This window comes from Podarcis bocagei, assembly GCF_964188305.1.
Source record: "Podarcis bocagei genome assembly, chromosome: 14".
NCBI classification, from domain to species: Eukaryota; Metazoa; Chordata; class Lepidosauria; order Squamata; family Lacertidae; genus Podarcis; species Podarcis bocagei.
Genome location: NC_138139.1, coordinates 40098708 through 40123207, shown reverse-complemented (window position 1 = coordinate 40123207; position 24500 = coordinate 40098708). Strand labels below are relative to the sequence as shown.

At 43.3% G+C, this 24500-nt stretch overlaps 1 protein-coding gene across 1 annotated transcript in view; it reads left to right on the top strand.

Moving 5' to 3' along the window:
- Positions 1–22000, top strand: part of SHISA9 (shisa family member 9) — a 228461-nt gene extending 206461 nt beyond the window's left edge. Inside the window, exon 4 of the mRNA XM_081169636.1 lies at positions 21021–22000. Within this exon, the coding sequence (XP_081025762.1) occupies positions 21021–21379 (359 nt within the window). The 3' untranslated portion in view covers positions 21380–22000. The remainder of the gene's footprint in view (positions 1–21020) is intronic.
- The last annotated feature ends 2500 nt before the right edge of the window (positions 22001–24500 follow it).

Below are 24500 nucleotides of genomic sequence, written 5' to 3'. Positions count from 1 at the left end.
AGAGCAGTAATCCTTTTGACTCTGCTGATACAGTTTTGTGATGTCACCATCTAAGGAAATCTGATGGTTTATGTGGTACTATAATTTAGGGACGTGGGTGGTGCTGTGGGTTAAACCACAGAGCCTAGGACTTGCCGATCAGAAGGTCGGCGGTTCGAATCCCCGTGACGGAGTGAGCTCCCGTTGCTCGGTCCCAGCTCCTGCCAACCTAGCAGTTCGAAAGCACGTCAAAGTGCAAGTAGATAAAAGGTGGGAAGGTAAACGGCGTTTCCGTGTGCTGCTCTGGTTCGCCAGAAGCGGCTTAGTCATGCTGGCCACATGACCCAGAAGATGTATGCTGGCTCCCTCAGCCAATAAAGCGAGATGAGTGCCGCAACCCCAGAGTCGGCCATGACTGGACCTAATGGTCAGGGGTCCCTTTACCTTTACCTATAATACCTTTTGCTTTAATAAATTTTATAAAATTTTCAAAAAAATTGACATACAGTGGCGCGTCGCAAGACGAAATTAATTCGTTCCGCAAGTTTTTTCGGCTAGTGAATTTTTCGTCTTGCGAAGCACGGTGTTGGAAAAGTTTTGGAAAAGCTTCAAAAATCACCAAAAACCTCAAAAAAGGCTACCACACCACGTTCTATGAGTTGCTCCTCGAAGTCAAGTCGCAACTGTATTAACGGTGTTAAGAAAAAGGAAACAAACTTGCAAGACGTTTTCATCTTGTGAAGCAAGCCCATAGGGAAATTCGTCTTGCGAAGCAGCTCAAAAAACAAAAAACCCTTTCGTCTAGCAAGTTTTTCGTCTTGCGAGGCATTCGTCTTGCGGGCACCACTGTATATACTTCAATACATAATAAATTTGTCTTTTTCCGACATCCCACCCCATTTTCCATGGTGTTTTAATTTCTCCCCCTCTGCTGCACAATATCTCCTATCTCTTATACCAATACATCCCTACTGTGTTCTTTATTTCCTTCTGTTGCTCATATTTCAAGTCCTGCTTGCGAGTTCATCATACTATAATATTTACTTAAATCGAAAAGGACTTCCATTCTTCCACAAAGCAATCATCGTTAGATTTTCTTATTTTGGCTGTTAACTTTGCCAATTCTGCATAGTCCACAACCTCACTTATCCATTCTTCTTTGGAGAGAACTACTTCTTCCTTCTCTTCCTTCCACTTTTGTGTGTAGAGAATCCTGGCTGCTGTTGTTATTTACATAAATGACTTAATCGTCTTTTTTGGAACTTCTGTCCCTATAATCCCTAAGAGAAAGGCTTCCGGTTGTTTTGGTATAATCACTTTAAACATCCTTTTTATCTTGCCATGTCCCCAAAAACTCTCACTTTCTTACAAGTTAGGGTTGCCATACGTCCAGAATTTCTTGGACATACCCAGAATACTGTGGTTGAAAGCAGTGTCCAGGCAAAACTTGGCAAAACTTGGCAAGATGTCTGGGAAAATCCAGATGTATGGCAAGCCATGTGGGCAGTGCTGTTTTTCATAAATAATAGTTCAAAATAGATCAGAAATGGCAATCAACAACATTTGTGTTCAGATTTTCACCCCGGACACAACCCTATCACAACCCTATTACAAGTCCACCATGCTCTGGCATGCTCTGGTTCATGGGTCACAAAGAGTCGGACACGACTAAACAACAACAACAACATCAATGGGCATTAGAAGATGCAGATTTAATATAAATTTGCTTTGTGAATTTGGGGGAGGCAGATGCATATCTGTAAGAAGTACAAAAACGTTGCTGCAGTTCTTTTTCCTCTCGATATTTCTCCTGGAATGTGGTCCTGAATTCCAGGCAAGCTACTTGCTTCCTGCCTGTGGAAGTTTGGCTAAGATGTGTGTATACACAGAGTGAGCAGTGGAAATAATGGAATGGAAGACAAGATACCCCCCAAGAAACGGTGCTCTTTTCTTGTAAATAAAAAGGAAATATCCAAGCATGGCTCCAGGACAGATAATGCTGTCTGATGTTGTTTTGAAAAATGGGGAAGTCGAAGCAGCGCAGGGCTAATATATTCTGACCGTGTTTCCATCAACGCTGCTAGACTTGTAAAAAGAGACTTACGTTTCCTTGAAAATACTAAGCCAGGGACTGCAAACTAATAGCAGAGTGGTACTTTCCCCCTTCCCTCCTCCAAATCTCTGTGTCAGACAGCAGTAAAATATTGAACTTTCAGCTTCCAGAAACGCCTGTAGGAGGAGGGAAAATAGATCAAGGGAGTCTTAGCCTTAGGGATATCTCTCCAGGTTTAATGCCGAAAAAGCAGGCTGCAAAGTACAGATTAATGCATCGTTTGTCACATCCAGAGGATGATACATTTAATGATTTCATGTATCTTCAGGTATCTTCAGGTTTACACATAATGCTCAGCTAGGTTTTTCCCTTTGATTCACCACCCTGGGCCATGGATCTCTCCCACCCAAGTGAGAAGCAGAAAGGAAACATCCACCGCTATCAGAGCATAACAAGAGCTCTGCTGGATCAGGCCAAAGACCCAGCTAGCCCAGCCACCTGATCTCACATTGCTGATCCCAATTATAAGAAAGGAGATTCCAACTAAACACTAGGGAGAACTTTCTGATGGCGAGAGCTGTCCAATAGTGGAACGGACTCCCTCAGAAGGTGGCAGACTCTCCTTCCTTGAAGGTTCTTAAACAGAGGTTGGGTGGCCCTCTCTCTGGGGTTCTTTAGCTGTGATCCCTGCATTGCAAGGAATTGGACCAGATGGCCCTTGGGATCCCTTCCAACTTGACAATTATGTGATTCTACAAGGAACTAGATTGGTCTTAGCTGTTATATTGCAAAGGTCAGTTGTGGGCCTCTCCATAGGAACACAGAAAGCTGCCTTGTACCAAGTTAGACCATTGGCCTGCCTAGCTCAGTATTGCCTCCACAAACTTTGAGCAGCTCTCCAGGGTTTCAGACAGGGGATATTCTGATGCTGGGGATGTCACGGCTAAAAATTGGCCGCTGTTTCTTTAATGCTTAAAAAGCTGGGTCAGCATGAGTCAGCGGCCTGCACCGGGTTGTATACATAGAGTGAGAAATGTTAGTTTGGTGTTGGGTTGGTTGGTTGGTTAGTGAAAGCTGGTAGTGTTGATGTGTGTACAGTTGGTCAGTCGCTTTTGTAGAAAGACTTTTAAGAATAAAAGCAGAAAGTTCTCTGCAAGGATACTTTTCTTGTGGACTCTTTTATGCCGACAAGGGTCCGAGGACCAGGCTGAGGCGACAAAGGGAGGTCAGAACCGTTGTTGTTGTTTTTTTACAAACACTGACAGGGTATTGAACCCAGGAGCTTCTGAATGCAAGGTAGATGCTGTACCACTGAGCTACAGCCCACTTGGAGGTACTGCCCTCATCAAAACAGATTCCATGCCAAGTTATGGCACACTTAAAATTACTGCACTTCATCCATCTCACTTTTTTGCTTGTCAAGCAGTCCTAAAGAGTTTGGCAAGCACAGCCAGACTTATTGTCCCATCCCCCCAATTTACTATCAATTGTCAGTAATTGTGAGAGTTTGCAAATAGAGTAAAGCTTTGCAAACAGTTATTAAACAGTGGCGTTAAGGAGAGGGGCTCTGAACATGTCTTGATTAACCAATAGTTACTGGAAGCTTCAGGATAGACAAAAAAGGTACATCTTCATCCAGTGCCTAGTTAAAGTTTGGCATTTGCTGCTACAAGTATATGAAAACAGACTTTCTCTTGTCTGCACTGAAGCTTTGAACATTCATCTTCATTTGATATCCCCACGTTCTAGACATCAACATAATTTCCAATGTGGACAACTTAAGAGTTTGAAGAAGAAGAAGAGTTTGGATTTGATATCCCGCCTTTCACTCCCTTTAAGGAGTCTCAAAGCGGCTAACATTCTCCTTTCCCTTCCTCCCCCACAACAAACACTCTGTGAGGTGAGTGGGGCTGAGAGACTTCAAAGAAGTGTGACTGGCCCAAGGTCACCCAGCAGCTGCATGTGGAGGAGCGGAGACGCGAACCCAGTTCCCCAGATTACGAGACTACCGCTCTTAACCACTACACCACACTGGCTCTTAATTTAATTAAATATTTCTTCTGGGTGGACTGGAAAACCCCCAGTATGGAATGATTTTTTCCTGTCATGGAAATGAAACAGATCCCCCAAGAAATCCCAGAATCCCGTTGGGACTTGGGCACTCTAAGTCTACATGGCAGTAATGTTCCACATAGGATCACTTCTGGGAGACGCAGTCTTAGTTCCTGGTGGGGGAAGATGATCTATCAAAGACTGGGTTCATGCAGAGTCCTTGTGAAGAGGAAATGACTGTTAAACCACTCTGAGAAGTACAGCTCTAGGAAAAGAATAGGGGACTACTAATTACTGCTCCTTAACTAACTACAGCTCCCAGGATTCTTTGAGGAAAGCAACTGCTCTTTAAAGTGGCATCAAAGTGCTTTAAGTGTATGGCATAAGCATAACTTAAGGCTCAACACATTTCAGAGCAAGCAGGGAATTACTTTTGCACTCCCTACTCAGACTCAAATACAACGTTTACTTTACACTACTGATAATAAAGAATCTTACACATCAGAGGAAAGGAAAATGGAATTAGAAATGGATTTGGAGGATCTTCAAAGTTTTAATGGCTCATCCTGAGCAAAGATGTCTCAGGAATGCATCTTAAAGACATGAATATGGATAACCCAAGAGGCTGAGTGACAGGTTTAAACTTAAAGAAGATTTAAAGGTTAAAGATAATCTGTTTGTCAGACTTGTGGCTAGCTGATCTGACAACCACCTTTACTTACATGACAGAAAGATGTTAGCAGAACAGATACAATGGGAGAGACACTCTCAAGAGGGGCGAGTAATAAACCATCTCTGGTTGAGTTTGAGTTCTATTGGCTAAAGCCACAAATGTCCTTCATTGTGCACAGGTCTAGGTGTATGAGACATTGGTCAATTTATGCAAAGGTTGCCAACATGGAGCCCATCAGGATTTCTAAGCTCTGGAGGCTGGTCCTTTAGGACAAAAAGGGCTCAACCCTATCAAGTGAAATGCCGTGTGTGTGTGTGTGTGTGTGTGTGTGTGTGTGTTTGTAGCATACTCTTTTCTGTCCCACAAATCCTTCCAAAATCCATTTTAACATAGAGACTGTCCTGGATACAACAATCTCCTATTCTCTGGCCAATCATCCCTCTGCACCACTCAGCCAATCTCAATCCAAAAGTATTTCTTTAGCCAGGAGGTTCCACTCATCTGCCTCTAGGCAGAAAAAACCCCCACGTTCTTCTGTTTTGTTTAACAGAGCTGCTATTTGTCCTGCTTGTGTAGTTTTCCTTTCCCTTCTGTTATCGTTATCTCAATCTGGCTAAGGCATTTAGCGTTAACTGATCTATCATTTGGGTAGACCCAGGAGCTGTTCTGAGCATGCTCAGAGCTGTTTTCTTCAAAGCCACACCTCCAAACAAATCTGAGTATGGTTTTTTTGTGGGCAGGAGAAATGAGTGGTTGTTATTTTGAGAAACCTGGTGCTTTTTTAATTAGTATTTGTTAACGGAGACATTACCAGAACATGGAATAAAGTGGTCATTTCTGCCCAAAAGGGGCTGTAACTCGCCAGCCAGCTAGAGCTGGAAAAATGGACTCCTAGTCACTGGGTGTCATCCACATTGTTGTTGTTGTTGTTGTTGTTGTTGTTGTTGTTGTTGTTGTTGTTGTTGCTATTACTATTTTATTTATACCCTGCTCATCTGACTGGGTTGCCCCAGCCACTCTGGGCGGCTGCCAATACATATAAAACATAATCAAACATTAAAAACTTCCTTATACAGGGCTGCCTTCATATGTCTTCTAAAAGTTGTGTAGTTCTTTGCTTCCTTGACATTTGCTGGGAGGGCATTTCACAGGGTGGACGCCACTGCCAAGAAGACCCTCTACCTGGTTCCCTGTAACTTCACTTTTTGCAGTGAGAGAACCACCAGAAAAGCCTTGGACTGAATGATGGGGGTGGAAACACTCCTTCAGGTACAGGCCCAAGGCCATTTAGGGCTTTCAGACTCCAGGGACATTATTGAGTCCAGGAGCACCACCAAGTCATGGGCCTGCTCAGGACAGACCATTTCCCCACCTCCTGGGCTTGAGAAAGTTGCGACACATAACACCTCTATCAGGATTTAGTTTCAGTTTTCATACTGATTTTGAAAATAAAGCAGCAGAATAATGTGGAAGGAACAGACATATGAATGAACACATGCAAAACTGACCCAAGATGTCCCTAGGTGTAAATGTTTCTTGCACGGTTTGGGGGGGTTTTTTTAAGGCAAAGTATTCTATCAGTTCTTCTTTGGTAGTCAATTCAGCAAACTACTTTTCCTTCCTCTTAGGGAGGAAGGAAGATCTACTGTGAGTATTAAAAGTAATATTTTCAGTACAGAGAGTACTCTGTGTCAAGAAAAAAAAAGCTCTTAGTTTGACAGCAAGGAAACTTATGCTTTATGTTCAGAATAAAGTGTACAACTTCTCTGTATTGCTCTCTTACATTCTAGGAAAAAACATATTCCATAGCTGATTTTATCGCACAGCTAATATTGGGGAGGGTTTTTGTGTAGAGAACATCGCCTGACTTTTTTTGCTTCAATGCAGTGTTGACTGAAATGTCGTGCGAAATGAGCTCTGGGACCCAACAGATCCAAGCAACATAGTACAAGAGCCCTCATTTGCAGAGATTTGGAAATTTATTTCAGCCCTCAAGAACATTCAGTCCAAGAACATCCCAGCATCTTTCCCTTGGAAGGATCCAGTGATATTAAGGGGCAAAATGGTATCCAGAGTTATGCAAGGAGGGAGAAACAAGAGGAGTTGAGGGGCTGGGTCCAGACTTGCCCTGGGACACAAACTTTCATGACCCTCTAGCGGCTATGATGGCTCATTTACCAGAAGTAATTTATTTAACATTAACATTATTTAACATTAACATTAATCAGTGGTACCTCTGATTGCGAATGGGATCCGTTCCAGAGGCCTGTTCACAACATGAAAAGAGCACAACCTGAAGTGCTGTATCTGTGCAGGTGTGTGGCACGATTTGGCACTTGTGCACATGCGCGAAGAGCGATTTAGCATTTCTGCACATGCGCGAACAACGAAACCCGGAAGTTACCCTTTCCGGTACTTCCGGGTCGCCGCGGGACGTATCCTGAAAGAATGTAACATAAAGCAAATGTAACATGAGGTATAACTGTACTTGATTCTCACTAAGCTAAGCCTCCTAGGAGGCCTTTGCTATTGCCATCTGACCCAAACCTATGTTTACTGTGAACTGGAACGCCTGCGACCTTGTTCCCATTCCCACAGGAAGACAATACCCACTATTTTTCACCATTTAGGCTTTTCAGCTGTCGCCACTTTTAAGGAGAAGAAAAGCTCGCACACAATGGGCATGATGATTTCAATGGACCTTTTTTGTCGCCTGCAGAATAGAAACCTGAAACCACATATTTAGCACTTAGTGAAATTTCCACACTGATGTGACAAAACTGCACATTAAGGAACTGTCCTTGTGCTGCCGACGAGATCCATTAAGACGACGTCGGCTGTCACTGAGACAACAGGCTTTTCAGTCAGAGAGAGAGAGTTCCACTTCTGCAGAAACAAAAAAAAAAGAGCATTTAGTAAGGGAAACAAATCCTGTGGTGTTATATGGAGAACTGAATGCTGGTAGAAATATAAAATAGTACTTATTAAAGTATATAAATGTATAAATGCACTATACATTTAAAGCAGCAGCATACCAAGGAATTCTGGGAAACATAGTTTGTTATGGGTTCTGAGAGTTATGAGGAGACCCTTATTCCCCTCACAGAGCTACAGTGTCTAGAGTGGTTTAACAGTGAATCTCTCTTTCCCAGAAACACTGGGAAGTCCAATCACCTTTTCTGGTGGGTGGCGTTGCGGCCAGGCTTCAGGCCCCCTGCAGTGGTTCAGGGGGAGTGGAGATTGACGCCCACCCTTGTTGCCACGTCATTGGTGTTGTGCTGGACCCCGCTGTCCAATCAGCGCTGGCAGGAGGCATGGCTGCAGGAAATTTAATCTGTGGTATGGCTGGGGAACCCTCCTCTTGCACCCTGTGTACAGGTGTGTGTGTGTATGCGTTTCCCAGACCAGGATTCAAGGTGGCTTCCACCAATTAAAACAACACAGATAAAATGCAAAAAGCTAAAAACATATAAAAGATAATAGTTTTTTAAAGTAAATTACTTTATTTAAATAGCAATTAAACTCTAATGCAATATTAAAATATCTATTAACATGCAGATAATAAAAGCAGCACAGTGCTAGTAAAGCCCTTTCCTTAAAAAAAAAAGAAAAAGTCACTTCCTCGGGGTTCCTAATGACTGAATGATTGACAAGGCTGGGATAGTACAGGCGTATCAGTCCATACTAGAGGGGAGAGGGGGACATGGTGATGTGATACCTCTCAAGGAATTCAGATAACTGCAGCAAACAAGGAGATAATCGCCAGGATCAACGTAGGATCAAGCTAATTTGGTTACATTAATACACTGAAGCATCAAACGCCTTTGAAAGATTTTAGGATCTCGCTGGATTCATTATCCTTAAGCCTTTCCTTAAGCCACCAATCTAGACACTTCCCATCTTCACCATTTTAATGGTGAGAGGTAAAGTGCATACCTCATTTCTGAAATGCTGAGAAATCATTGCATGCTGGTCCCAACGATTTTACAGGCATCATATGAGAGGTATCAGTTAGCTTGTGATGTTGTGGGTTTATTGTTGGGTTCCACCAAATATGTTTTACTTCCTTTTCTTTTATTGCTAAAATAGGAGGGAGAGTGATATAAATATTTCATGGAAGAAGAAAAAAATTTCCACTCTCTCATTGAGTGCCACCATCCCCATTAAAGTTGCTTTCGGCTTTCTGGATTAGTTAGCTATGCATTCCAACCAATCAGGAATCATGTAATACCTAGGATACTGTCAAAACACTGTGCAACCAATCAGATTTGGCAATGGGATGACACCACCGTTGATAAGTCAAATGAAAATGAAGATACCACTTCTGGATTAGTTATGTGAGTCATCCCAGTCAATCAAGGATTAAATTGTGAATGGGACAGTATATCACAACTTTGTGTGTCATTCAGGTTTCACAGTTACTGATGGTAAATTATTACTACTATCATCATTTATTAAATTTGTATACCACCCTTCACCCTTAGACCTCAGAGTGGTTTACAATGAAAGAGACGGTCTTAATCCAAATTGCACAATCTACGTTCCCAGTGGATGAGAGATCATGTGATGAACAGAACACCATCACTATGGGATGAGATCACTTGAGGGCAAATAAACTCATTTGAGAAAGAATGAATGAGAGTGGACAATGTAAACTGGGAAACATCTTCACAAGGAGTGTCAGAATGGGGGGGGGTCTTTACATTTTGACACTATAGAAAATGCTCTGAGAAAATGGTGAGTCATTTTGACTCAACCATAGTTTATTGCATCCACTAGCTACCTAGTGTGGACTGTTTTGATGATTCGTCACATCACTAATGAGAGCAAAGTTTAGGTGCATCTTCACAATGCTTATTTTCATGGCAATGTTTTTGGGGGGAGGGTGGAAAGGAAAAGCCTTTTCACTCTTTCAAAACTATTCACCCCCCCAAAAAAAAAAACCCCACACCCCATTGGTCTGGGGCAGGGAGCTTTTCACACTGACCAATCAATCCAGAGCCAGTTTGAAGTCTGCATCGTGATATTGGTTTCATAATTTTTGACCTGGCAACATATCGCAAATCATGGTGTGTGTGTGTGTGTGTGTGTGTGTGTGTGTGTGTGTGTGTGTACTATGCAAAAATCTCAATGTGGGAAAAACTGTGAAGCAGCCCATGCTTCTCTCAATTCCTGCAGGCCCTGTTAACTCCGCTAGCTCAGGTCTCCCTTGCCTCCTGCAGGGGGCAGTGAATCACATGAGCAGGATCCATCAGTATCTCACAGTGTTTAGCCAAACCCTACTGACAACCATTTACTTTTACTTCTGCACCAGCAATAGGAGAGCATCCTCAAGTGCAACAGAATAGCCTGGAGTAAGGGTGATGGGCAGGCCACATAGCATACATCGCTTGGCTACCCAAATCCACAGCATCATTCCTCACCTCGCAGCATTAAATGCCAGGAGTTTCTCCCTTACTCTATCAAATGATAGGCCCTCCACCTCCATTCCAGTAAAGTAAAGGTAAAGAGACCCCTGACTATTAGGTCCAGTCGCGGACGACTCTGGGGTTTTGGCGCTCATCTCGCTTTACTGGCTGAGGGAGCCGGCGTACATGTGGCCAGCATGACTAAGCCGCTTCTGACGAACCAGAGCGGCGCACGGAAACGCCGTTTACCTTCCCGCTGGAGTGGTACCTATTTATCTACTTGCACTTTGATGTCCTTTCGAACTGCTAGGTTGGCAGGAACTGGGACCGAGCAACGGGAGCTCACCCTGTCGCGGGGATTCAAACCGCCGACCTTCTGATTGGCAAGTCCTAGGCTCTGTGGTTTAACCCACAGCGCCACCCGTGTCCCGGATCCACCTCCATTCTAATGATGCCCAAATGAGGGGGTGTGAGTTTCTGGAACTCACTCCCTTCTTGATAGATGCACCCCTCTTCTTTTCCCTTTATTTCAAAAAGGGGAAGACTTACAGGTCCAAATAAACCTATAGTCTGTCTTTGTTGCTGTTTCCACCAGCTCCAATGTTGCTCCCAAGCACATTGTAGAAGCACGCTGCCCTGGTGCCCTGGGATGTACACATAGTATTACTGTAAATGTGCCGGCATAAGCCTTGACAATTCTCTTACAATCAGCGAATGTTCAGCCATTGTCAGTTGAGTTCTCTCCCCCCCATCCCCACCCTGGTGACAATGACAATTCGGAAAGCATAAAATATGTGCCATGTAGGGATATTGGCAGCTTTGATGGGTTTTGACAGTGTGCTTTTTTGCTGTTTGTGTTTGAGATAGATGCCTCAAAAAAAGAACAAAAAAACCCCAAAACCTTTTTTTTAAGAAAAGAGGTGGAAAATTGGATTGGCAAGGCTAGCTTTGAACACCATTGTCTTTTGAGGTTGACACGTCACAGCTGCACACGGCATTACCAGTTGAAAATGGGGTTTGGAGGCATGCAGTGACGGTTGCCTTTCAGCTGTACATTCATCCCCAGGTAAACTCAGGCATCCACTGTATTGAGGCAGCTTTGAAATCAATTCATGTGCAGCAAAGAAAAAATGAAATTGGGGAAAGAGGAGCTCAAGCTGTGATGTTTATAATGCCTGGAGTAGTGGAGAGAGAGAGAGAGAGAGAGAGAGAGAGAGAGAGAGAGGAGTCGCTTAAAGTTCTGACCCAGCCATCATGGGATGAGGTTGTTGTTGTTGTTGTTGTTTAGTCGTTTAGTCGTGTCCGACTCTTTGTGACCACCTGGACCAGAGCATGCCAGGCACTCCTGTCTTCCACTGCCTCCCGCAGTTTGGTCAAACTCATGCTGGTAGCTTCGAGAACACTGTCCAACCATCTCATCCTCTGCTGTCCCCTTCTCCTTCTGCCATCCATCTTTCCCAACATCAGGGTCTTTTCCAGGGTGTCTTCTCTTCTCATGAGGTGGCCAAAGTATTGGAGCCTCAGCTTCAGGATATTGGGATGAGGTAGGAACCACCTTATATTGCACCAGAGAATTTGGTTGAGAATTCTCACAGGAGATGGCTGTTCAGATCTGTCAAACCAAGTCTTTTTCACGGACTGAACCTGGGACCATAAGCAAGGAAAGCATGTGCTTCCAACTCAGCTAGGGACCCTCCCCAGATCCACCAACTGCAGGGATTCGGTGACATCCGTGTGGGCAATGCTATAGGTACAGTTTCTCATAATGCTCTAGAGGTCTGGGGTGGGAGAGGCAAATTTCTCATTTTCCCATCCTTAAACCCATGCCTTACTAAGGGGGCAAGGTGTTCTTTGGGAATCTGGCTGGCAAACAAGCAGGCACTTTAACAGGCTTTATGTGTTTGATAAGTATGTAGCAGAAAACATGGGAAAGCAGATCTTTTACAGCCTTTGGAGTTGCTGGGAAATCTTCTCCTTAGCAACATTACCAAAGTCCTGATAGTCAGGTTATCTCCTCTCACTCTTCCTCTCTCTTAAGGTCTGTGTTGGGACCTTCACTAAGCAAGGGCTCTACTTGGCTTTATGTATTGTTTCTAATGTCTTAGAATGAAAACAGCACACTTTCCACTGCCCTGACTGCAAAGCCAATGGGTGACGTCAAAGGACTGGCTAATAGTCGAGGGAGATAGGTCATCGGTCCTGTGCTAATCTCTATCACCCAAGAAACCTAACTGCTGTCCAGTGTCACATTTGAGTGCCTTAAGGGAAGCTCACCGCCCCTATTACTGTACTCATGCTGTGGTCTTTACAGAAGTGCACAGCTCTTATTCATGAAATAATACATTTCTATAGCCAGTTAATTAGACAAGGAGTCTAATTAAGTCGTTTCAGGCCTCTAAATAAACTCTACAAAAGGCACCAAAAAGATGACCTATTGGAGGTCATGATAGTAATATTCTTCCATGTGTTTCCCATACTGTTCAGTGTTCCACATTTCTGCATTAGTTTATGATTTTTCCCCCTTTTAGAAGTCCTCATGCAAATTCATCCACGTTTTAGTGTGAATTTCATCTAATAGGCAATGTTTTGTATGCCATTTCCCCTGATGTATACACATTTTTGCGAAGCAATTTCTCCTGTCTCATTGGAAAACTATAAAATATATATGGACAAATGTAATGCTGTTTTGTATGTCATTTTCACTAATGTCTGCATGTTTATGTGCACAGTACCCTAGTATATGCATTTCTGCACACTTTCCTTCATAGTGCATGGTAAAAGTCAGAGAAGGCTGGCTGCATTTCAGTTTGCATATTCTCTGTCAGGTTCATCTTTAAATTCAAACTGAGTTGAATTTCTCTCCCATCCGTAAGTTCAACTCAGATGGTTTCAGAGAGGGGAAATCCTGCAGCAGGCAAGGATGTAGTCCTCCACTTCATTCATAATGTAATGCATTACTTTGGGCAGATACCCAAATTATGCAATCCCCCCTTTCGGAGGAGGTATAAAAACATGTTTTGAAGTCATCCACCTGCATGCATTGAACACTGCAAAAGTCTCGATTCAATCATGCATATAATCATATCAAGGTTTCCTTCTGGAAAATAGGTATTTTATCAATGTGTACTTGCCCATTGGCATCACAGTGTAAAGATGCAAATAAACCAGAAAGTGCAGGTCCGTATTTCAGAATAAATTCTATACGTTCTCTCCAGTATACCAGGAGAACTGTGAAGGAGTGAGATGGGGGGGGGGGAGTGTGGAGGGAATCTAGTCATTCCTAGTAGAAGAGAAGAGTGCTCTGTCTCAGCAAGCTTGGCTTGGACATGCTGAGAGACCACACCTTCAGCTAGAGTATTTCTAGAGTATTTTCTTTCCTGGAAACTGGCTCTGAAGCCTCATGTTAGAGAGTTGGATGAAGGCTGGAGAGACCCGGGTTCAAATTCCCACTCAGGCACGAAGCTCATTAGGTGATGTTGGGCCAATTGGCCAAACCTACCTCACAGGAGTTTTGTGAAGAGAAAATTGTGGGAGAAGAACCAGGTATGTTGTATTACACAACTTGGAAGAAAGGTGGGAGATTGAGTAAGGAAACAAGAGAAGCTAATTGCAGACAGGGTGTGGGGCCACTGACGTTGGGGGGATGGTGTGTGGGGGGGTGAAAGACGCCTTCCCTCTGTACTATTGTTTCCATCAAACTCAGAGCACTCCCATATGCATACACACAGCTTCTTTAAAGAATAAAATGAAATCCCAGGAGGCCCCACACATATCTAAGTATCTGTGAAAAATATGAAAATTGCAGGGACGCAGGTGGCGCTGTGGTTAAACCACAGAGCCTAGGACTTGCCAATCAGAAGGTCGGCAGTTCGAATCCCCGCGATGGGGTGAGCTCCCATTGCTCAGTCCCTGCTCCTGCCAACCTAGCAGTTCGAAAGCACGTCAAAGTGCAAGTAGATAAATAGGGACCGCTCCGGCGGGAAGGCAAACGGCGTTTCCGTGTGCTGCTCTGGTTCGCCAGAAGTGGCTTAGTCATGCTGGCCACATGACCCGGAAGCTGTACGCCGGCTCCCTCGGCCAATAAAGTGAGATGAGCGCCGCAACCCCAGATTTGGCCATGACTGGACCTAATGGTCAGGGGTCTCCTTTACCTTTACCTTTTATGAAAATTGCGAAGAAGCCAAGATGAAGCAGCAGTCCTTTGAAAAATTGTAGCAGAGTGATCATAGCACAAAACATCAGTGGGAACATCTTAAGCACAATGATACCACTCCCAGTCTAATCTCAGTAGATTGTCCAAAATCCACTCTTCCCATTTAGACACACACACCCCAGAAAAGGCCAAAAGTATGGTGCAGGAGATCAGTAATTAGCATTGTGCCTACCTTAGCACCAAGTACTGACCCAGATAAACCAGTACAATAGGAAAAACCAGCACAGGGGATCCCACCAAATCCAATCTGGAGAGTTGGGAGAACCCCTAGAACAGCATATGGGGTAGAGGTGGGGTGGATTGTTCTGTCTGGGAAGCAGAACTGCTGACAGAACAATCAGAAAAGTGTGGCATTGAATTCCCCCCTGCGTCTTTATGGAGCATTTTCCATCCCCAGCCCCTGTTTTTCCACCCAAGCTAAGTGATTCTGTTCTCCCAATTCGCCAGTTTCCTGCTACTGGTTCCGTGCCACTCCAGGAAAACCTCTTTTGATTTAATTAGCTGCAACGTTAATGGGGGTGGAAAACAAAGTACTCTAATGACGCTTGCAGTGCTAAATCATTTATGGGAGATATGGTAATAAAACTCTTTCAAAACATGTCACAAAAGACAGAGTACCCTTCCCCCGCTTTTAATCAGAAAAGAAATCCCTACGTTTCTCCTATCAGAAGGCAATTTCCACCCCCTGAGGAGCTGCCTGACCAAGGTCTTGATTTTATCTCTTGCCAAAAAAAAAAAAGGCTGGTTTTTTTTGGGTTAACGTGCTGAACACTTTTTGTCATTTTTTGCCCTATGTACTTCTAGAGCTGAGCCCAAATAGGCTCTTGAAGGTACTACAGAATCTAAAAACATAAATGTAAGCATAACCTTAAAATGATTACTTAAAATGCAAAATTCCATAAAATCCTAGTACAGTGGACGCTCGGGTTGCGAACATGATCCGTGCGGGAGGCACATTCACAATCCACAGCGCTGCATCTGCGCATGTGCGGGTTGTGATTTGGTGCTTCTGCACATGCACAAAGCATGATTTAGCGCTTCTGCGCATGCGCAAGCACCAAAACCCGGAAGTAACCCGTCTGGTACTTCCGGGTTCGGCGTGGTGCGCAACCCAAAAATGCACAACCTGAAGCATCTGTAACCCGAGGTATGACTGTAATGCAGATCCATAAAACACTAGTAATGCAGTTTCACTGTCCCAGTGGTGAACAGGAAGACTAATGGGGGAGGATTGTAGTTCAGCGGCAGAGCCTATAATCTGCATACAGAAAGTCACAGGTTCAGTGCCCATGACCCCTCGGCACCCCTCGCAGCCGTAGCAGTGGCCTTGCAAGCAGCCCCCCCCCACTTCGGTTTCCCACTCACCACTTCTTTATGGGAGACCAATCAACTGAGTAGCAGGGAAACAGTGAAAAACTTTCTCAGGGGCATTCAAGTGACCCAGATCTTGTTTTCAGAGAAACAGGAAGTGGTGCCATATTGAGTGGGAGGGGAAATGGGTCTGAACTTAGAGGGATGTATGGGTCTGAACTTCCAGTAACATGTTGAAATGGTGTACTGACGGAAAGGCCCTCTAGGAATTTGGGACTCTGCATGAAAACGTGAGAAACTGTGATGGCTTACGGGTTTTTGTGACAATCCCAATATTTTCACGGCAGTTGGCAGGTATGAGCTCACCTCTGAAATTTGCACTTCTCCGAATTATGCAGTTGCCGTTTTCCAACCAAGAAATGTGTACTCTAATGGGGAAAGTGCGCTTAAAAATTCAGAAACTCATGGAAATGACATAGTGAGATTTATTTACTTATACCAATATATATTCTTCGCTATCATTTTTTTTAAAAAAAATCAGAATGGCTACAACTAAGGTATTATATTGGGGGGGGGTGTATGGGGTTACAGCCCTTGAATGCAGAAATGCTCCTCAGCCTTCCCTTGAAAAGAGCTCATCTCCTTTTCATTGGCTAAAGTTATATATATTGGGGGTCAGTTCCACCCCCCATGTCTGTGTTGCTTGGCCAAACTTAAAAGCTTTAGCAGACGGAAAATGCCTCACTGATAGGTTCCAGATCTCCAAAAGGAGGCAGCAATGAAGGCTGACAGGAGCCCTATAAGATGTGATCTCAGATCCTGTTTGGAAATTGGAACAGGCCATTATCTACATTCCATGTTTTAATTAAAAAGAGAAGACATCCCTTTAACTACACCTGCATGTTATATAAAGCACTCAGGCGCCAATTAAGAAGGAGACAGATGGAGACAGGTAAGGCGTGTAGAGCGTAATTTTACAACATGGGCTCCTTCAAAAGCAATTTAAATTCACCTGGAGGAGGAAAAGCATCTCTTTAAGGAAGGGAACATATTATGGCACCAAAAAGAAACTCTGAGCACGCAGCTGTTAAACACCTAATGTCCTTGATGCAAGCCTAGCAACTCACATGGCAATAATTGCCCATGAAATTCACCATGGGCAAAGTCCCAACTGGAGAATTTTGGAGCACTTAAGTACTCCTGGAGTCTTACTTATCTGCAGATGGACAGTATTTTAAGAGCTGATTCCTCATGCTACATTTTAAACTCATGTCTGCAAGCCCACAAGTCATTATATGACTTGAATTACAAGCCCTTTCCAGAAATGATACCTTAGCGTAGCAGGAAGTGCCATTGTTACCCATTCATTCTCAGAATCTGAACCATATCCTATCCATCTCTCTCTCTCTCTCTCTCTCTCTCTCTCTCTCACACACACACACACACACACACACACACACACACACATATATATTATTTGACTATAAGAACAACATATAATCAAATACAAGCAATCAAATACAGTTTTCCCCTACGTCCCCCCCCCAAAAAACCCAGCCCCAACTACGTCCAGGTAATTACATTAGTAATATAATCAAATCAAAAATTATTTCTACAGTTGCTGGTTTATAAAATATCATTCCACATGCTCCTGTGTGTCTTAGGTGGTTTAAATGCATGTTCTTTCTTTGATGCATATGTAATAAAGGAGGACCACGTTGTGTAAAAGTTATGTAGTTTCCCATGTTGTTTTCTTTCACGTACCCTTTCTGTTAACTTTTCCATCAAAATTAATTCCCAAACATAAGCATAAAGGTAAAGGACCCCTGACCTTTAGGTCCAGTCGTGGCCGACTCTGGGGTTTTGGTGCTCATCTCGCTTTACTGGCCGAGGGAGCTGGCGTACAGCTTCTGGGTCATGTGGCCAGCATGACTAAGCCGCTTCTGGCGAACCAGAGCAGCACACGGAAACGCCGTTTACCTTCCCGCCGGAGCGGTACCTATTTATCTATTTGCACTTTGACGTGCTTTCGAACTGCTACGTGGGCAGGAGCAGGGACCGAGCAATGGGAGCTCACCCCGTCACGGGGATTCGAACCGCTGACCTTCTGATTGGCAAGTCCTAGGCTCTGTGGTTTAACCCACAGAGCCACCCGCGTCCCAGACATAACCATACTAAACTTCATATATTGCGAAAACAGAATGCTGGACTAGATGGACCATTGGCCTTATCCAGCAGGGCTCTGTATATGTTCAGCATGGCCAATGTTCAGGGGAGATGGGAGTTGCAGTCCAAGAACATCTGGCAGGTCACAGGTTTCCTATCCACAATATACTGGCTCCAGTGCTGGAGGTTCTGTATAACCAGCATGACAATCAGTCAGAGGTAGAGGAGGAATTCAGATCATTTTTGCACTTTGACACAAATCAACCCAATCTGCACATCCAGAAACAATATGAAAGCCAATCCTTTGAATTAGCACAACTCCAAATTTGCAGTGCAATAAATGATGTGCATAAAAAATTATGTGAGTGAAAATTTCAAATGGAAATAAAGTATATTGGGGGAAGCTGCTTGCAAAAAAAGTATCTACGTATAGGGAAAACGACACACACAAAATGTGTGTATTAGGGAAAAGGCTGCGCTTTAAAATGCTGATACATTTTAAATTTTATTTTAAAAACCACAAACTGAAGTAGGAACGGAGTGAACTGGACTTCAGGTCAGAAGAATGAAAGAAAGATTGAAAGTGAAATTGACAGATTTGTGCATCCCTAGCAGTCAACGATTCCATTCTTCTTTCAGTAGAATGGCTCCCTTTCAAAAGTGGGAAATGAAACACAATAGGCAGATCTTTGAAAAGGGCCCATTCATAAGAGCCAAGGACTTTGGCTTTCCAAATAGCAAACTAGGTGAAAGAGCCCAGTCTGTTGTAGCTGCTGTTTTTGAATGGGGAACAATGTGTGATCTGGCATGTGTTTGCAAGAAGAATGTAGAACAATTTGGAAACTGCAAACATCTTTTCATTGCAATCATTGTATAATCTGTCTTTGCAGCTAAGTATCCCAAACATGAGAAATATCCCAAACTGGAACCAGAGTGGGTTTATATGATTAATTGACTGAACATACATATCTTTCCAAATGAAAATACATTAATTCTCAAGGGGAAAAGAACTTCGGTTGGGCTGGGGGATGCTGTGGTCCCCCAGTTGTTTTGCGATCCAAGTTCCATTAGTCCCAACCAGTCTGCTCCATCTTCACAGGTGATGGGAATTAGAACCCAACTAAATCTGAAGGGTCATATATTTCCCACCCATATTTTAGATGATCCCCACACATATTGCAGCAGGGGCCTCTTAGAGTAATGCCATATTTCTTGAGTCCAACTCAGATTCCAAACGCTGCTGATTCACAGGAGGCAAGATTTTCCCCCAGTCTTGCTGTTGTGCTCATGTCAAGCTTTCCACGAGCATCTGGCCAGTCACTGTAAGAACTGGAGGCTAGACCAGAAAAGCCACTGGTTTGATCCAGCAGCCTTGTCTTATGATCTTAGGCACATAGAACCCATCTCTCTATGACTAAGGGCGGGGGAGTCTTTTCGAAGATGATACCTACAATCCAGAGTTTGTGTAAATACTTGCTTATTTATTTATTTGCTGTTATTAGCTATTTACTTCATAAAACATGGTCTCCAGGTGCCACACAAAACAAAACCTTCACAATGATGCAATTTTTAAACTCCAAAATGAATTTTAAAAAAATCTTTTTTAAAAAAATCTGGGTGAACCTCAGGACATTTGACAACATGCATACATGGAGAAAAGCTTACCTTAATATTGTAGTTATAATCTGCCTCTCCAGTTGATCTTTCCCAAGAGGGGAATTGTAAAATATAAATAACAATAAAAGCCACATTGTTATACTGTTTTTTATTATTAATTGAGAAGCAAGATTAAAAATAACCTTTTTAGAAGAGTCTAATTTTTCATATTTACTTCTCTTTCCTATTTTGGCAGCTGAACTGAAAAATCTGTACCTAATTGGATTTATGATGCACAAATATCTGTAGGTGATAGCCAAAATACTAATGCATGAAGTGGGTTTGTGAAGAGATCTGGGGACACCAAGCAACTTTTATGAAGCATGGCATATATATTTTTTACTTCTTATAGAAATAATATTGAAATTTAATACCTGCCATCAAAGGCTGTAATAAACATCAGAACCTGTAGAAAATTGAAATTAAGGGTGGTCTTCATCTAAGTTCCACTCAGATTCATTGAATTTAATGAACTTAAGTTAATCATGTCCATTAGCTTCAAAGAGTCTACTCTGAGTAGGGCTAGCACTGGATACATCCCACTGGTTTTTTTATAGTAGATCATGTGGTTATCTGTTGTTTTCCTTCTGTCAGGTATCAGCTATGATATATAATCTTTCACTTTTGTGTCTTCTCCTTGTTTACAAATAGGCATCCAAATTACCCATGACATATGTAAAATCATAAATAATCATAATAAGGCTATGTAATTGTTCATTATATTGAAAATCATTATGTTTTAAAACCTAATAAAAAATAAAACAAATTCCAGTACAAAATCCAGAAAACTAGCAACCATTAAATAGATTAGTGTCCCAGAAAGACGTGTAGGACTGTATGAATTGTTGGAGCACCATGAAAGAAAGCAATGTCTGCTGTGCTAAGATTTCACAGACCTCTTTAAGGCAAGCGAACCTGTGGCCTTCTAGATCTTGTAGAATGACAACTCCCAGCATCCCTGACTATTGACCATGCCAGTTAGGGCTGATGGGCAATGGAGTCCACCACTATCCGGAAGACCACAGTTTCCCCATCCCTTCTGTAAAGGAAAGATCACTGTATTTTTATTTTGATAAGCGCTATTTATGAAGACAGTGTTATTCCCATCTGGAAGCGTATCTTATTTTTAACCAACGTCGTAGTCTTTTTATACAGTGTCGTCTGTCGATTGCCTGTTTTACCGTATTGGCCCAAACATAAGCCGCACTTCCCTCCCCCAAAAATTCTGACCGTGAAAAGTACGGCTTAAATTTGCGACCTTACAAAAATGGGCTTTTACAATATCGCTGTAGGGTTTTCTTCTACATTTGCCATTTACGGGTGTGAGTGCCTGTGGAATTATAAGGGAGCGGCTTATATTTGGGTATTTCCCCCCCCTTCAATTTTAAAGGTGCGGCTTATTTGTGGGTGCGGCTTATATTCGGGCCAGTATGGTATTACAAAGGTTGTTGGGTTTTCCCCGCTGACTCTTAGCTGATGTTGCTTTCCCTTTCCTTTTCCTTTAACCAGCTGACAAGGTCAATGACGACTTCTACTCCAAACGGCGCCATCTCTCGGAGTTCGCCGCAAAGGGAAACCTGCCCCTCCACCCGGTGCATATGGAGGATGACCGCCCACACATCCTCGAGGGCGGCACCATGAAACACAACGGGCAGAAGTCGAAAGCCTCCAAGCCACACATGCACCCTTTAGCGTACAAAACCTGGGACCCTAGCGACCAGTCCCTCCGAAGGCATGCCTATGCAACCAAAGGGAGGAACCTCGCAGGTGATCCGGCGGGGAGTGATCCACTCACGACGCGGAGTCAGCATTACTTACCCACACAGCCATACTTCATCACCAACAGCAAGACAGAAGTGACTGTTTGAGATCAACTTTCTTCTTATTCTTTTTTTTTAATTAAAAAAACAACAACAAAGGGGAAAAACACAAACACAACTGGAAGAGATAAGATCAGAAGCTCGGAACAAGGAGAGGTGGACATTCCTGGTGGAGGGGAGGCGTGGTTCCTGGTTAAGGTAGCCAGCTATGAGCCGAAGATTGGGTTAGCGCTATATAGCAATATACACTGAAGGTTGTTTGAACTCCATTTGTATTTTACACTGGAAACCAACCCCTTGGGACTGAACCTTCCTTCCTTCCTTCCTTCCTTTCTTTCTTTCTTTCTTTCTTTCTTTCTTTCTTTCTTTCTTTCTACTCCAAATTCAAATCCATGATGAGAAGTAGCACAATCTAGAGACACCATCCATCAGCTTAAGAACTTTTTCTGCAACGTCCCTGCCTTGGGCTAGGTGGGCATCAACGCAAAACGATACATCAGGGTGGGAGGGACATTGTGAAGTTCGGGGCTTTCTTTTGTACAAATTTTAAGATCTGTGGAGAAGAAGGGGAAGCTGAAACAAAGAGCAAACGCCTGGGTAGAAATCCTTACGTTTTAGTGTTTCCTTTTCTTTTCTTTTTGTACCGTCACTAAAGAAGCAAGCAAGCAAGCAAAAAATATCTATATACATACGAAACATAAGAAAAGACTCACGCGAAACCTGTGAAGACTGTTACAGTGACAAGCATATGGAGACTTTCTAGGAAGTGGAAAGCTCACACGAGAGATGATTTTAGCCCCCACTTTTATGTCTTACATTTTTCAGGACTTTTCAGGGGGTGGGGGTAGGGCCAGAAGAAGCAGGATGTTGGTGGGGATTCTTCACCCCAGTCTAAGCTGCCCTATCTATGGGCAATGAATAAAGCCAGTTGCTCTTCAGCCAGTTCCAATTTTTTCTTACCCTGATTCCCTCTCCTCCGTTTCCTGTTACTTTGGACTGAAGATAAATAAGCGTGGGTGGTGCCTTTACTGTATTGCTAACGTTTAATGATCGTCTTGTTTTTAAAGTGAAACCTGTACCAACTTACGATTCTTTCCTCATGTGTGGGACTCAACCAATCAGGTGTCCTTCCGTCCATTTTGCTGCCAAGAGAGAACATGTTTTACTGATGTGTCGTGTTTTTGCCAGGCCAGAAGTTGCTCTCCTGGCCTGCCTCTTCGCCTATTGAAACAATCTCTCCCTGCCTCAAATCTCCCCAGTATGAAGATTACTAATGGGGTATCTTCTCAAAGTTGCTGAACTTCAGTTCTTATCAGCCTCAGCCCAGCATGGGGGATATTCAGGGATGATGGGAGCTGTGGTCCATCATCATCTGGAGAACATCACGTTGGCTATCCTTGGCTTTCAGCCTTTCATTCCATCTTTGCATTTATGCCAATGTTCCTTCATTAACTTCTTTTCATCCTTTCTCTCTCTCTTTCCCCCATATGGTTAATCCCTTTTAAAAGGTCCATATGTTTTAAAGGGAGTGTCACACGCTACCATTTCCCATAAAGGAAGCCTGCATGTAAAAAAAGGAAAAAAATATATTTTTATTAGTTTCTCATTATTGATATGCATTTGTTCATGCTAATATACCCATATAAATGTGAGGCATGCTACTCCTGGGATGATAAAGGACATTTGGATCAAGGCTGAGGTTGAACAAGCATGCAAGAGTTGTGTCTGCACGCTTGGGAGCCAATGAACTGAAAACATAAGATTTTTACAATCACTGTGCACTAAACTCCGCCACTCTCCGGAGAAAGCAAAACTCAATCTCATCAGGGATGGTGACAGCACCCGGCTTGTTCACGTAGCTGTTGGGGCCCAAATGCCTTGGCAGGGCCCACTGATGCTAATGGTTTGCCTCCCTTCTAATGGTTTGTTTTTCCTTCCTTTCCTTCATACATGTCCCATACGTGCTCACTGCATCTGCACACCTGTGGCCCATGAGCGATAGGGAAGGAGAGGGAGGTGTTTTCGTGGTGCTGGGAGACTGGTACAAGCATTGTTAGGGGCGGCCCTGCAAGGTGGCCTGAGCCCTGGGCCTCCTTCTGCCATATATATATATATATATATATATATATATATATATATTTCCTTGTATGGTGGCAGGGCACACTGCAAAGTGCAGTGCTGCTGAGATCCCTGACACCGAACACCTTAATTTGTTTATTGCATTTATCATCACATTTATATTCTAACTTTTCTCCAAGGAGCTCAAGGTAGAACAACAAGCTCCAAGGTGGAGCTCAAGGGTCTCCTAAAAACTCTCAGCATCCTCAACAAACCATCATTCCCAGGATTTTTGAGGGGAAACCATGACTGTTTAAAGTGGTATATTGCTTTAAAGGTATAGTACAGAAGGAGCCCCACAGCCCAATGCTGGTCTCAATTAATTCAATGGAGTTTACTCCCCATTAAAAGAAGATCTAGGATTGCACTCCTAGACACTCCACTCCACAAATGTGGAGGGCTTTGTTCTCCATTGCGCTTAAGTTCAATTTATGAGCCAGCAGAAGTACAACCATACTTTGATTTATGAATATTTATTTAGAAGAATTGATATACCGTTTAATTTTAAAAAATCAGTCTATAAGCAATGTACATAAAACAAGTGATGAAAACAAGTATTTCCTATTTTTTTATTTATAACAATATAAAATAATTATCAGTGCTACACAGATAAAGCCAGCAGAAGTTAAAAACAAATACTGAATTATATATCTGGATAGGCTTGTCGAAATAAAAAAGGGAGCATTTAGCAAGGCATCTAAAACAGTATAGCAAGGGTGCCTGCCCTTTGTTTTCCTGCCTGAATGATATTGATAACCTCTGTTGTATTTTGAATGTATTCCGCCCCACCCCCATTATGCATGGTAAAGGTAAAGGTACCCCTGCCCGAACGGGCCAGTCTTGACAGACTCTGGGGTTTGTGCGCCCATCTCACATCTATTGGCCGGGGGCCAGCGCTGTCCGGAGACACTTCCGGGTCACGTGGCCAGCGTGACAAAGCTGCATCTGGCGAGCCAGCGCAGCACACAGAACGCCGTTTACCTTCCCGCTGGTAAGCGGTACCTATTTATCTACTTGCACCCGGGGGTGCTTTCGAACTGCTAGGTTGGCA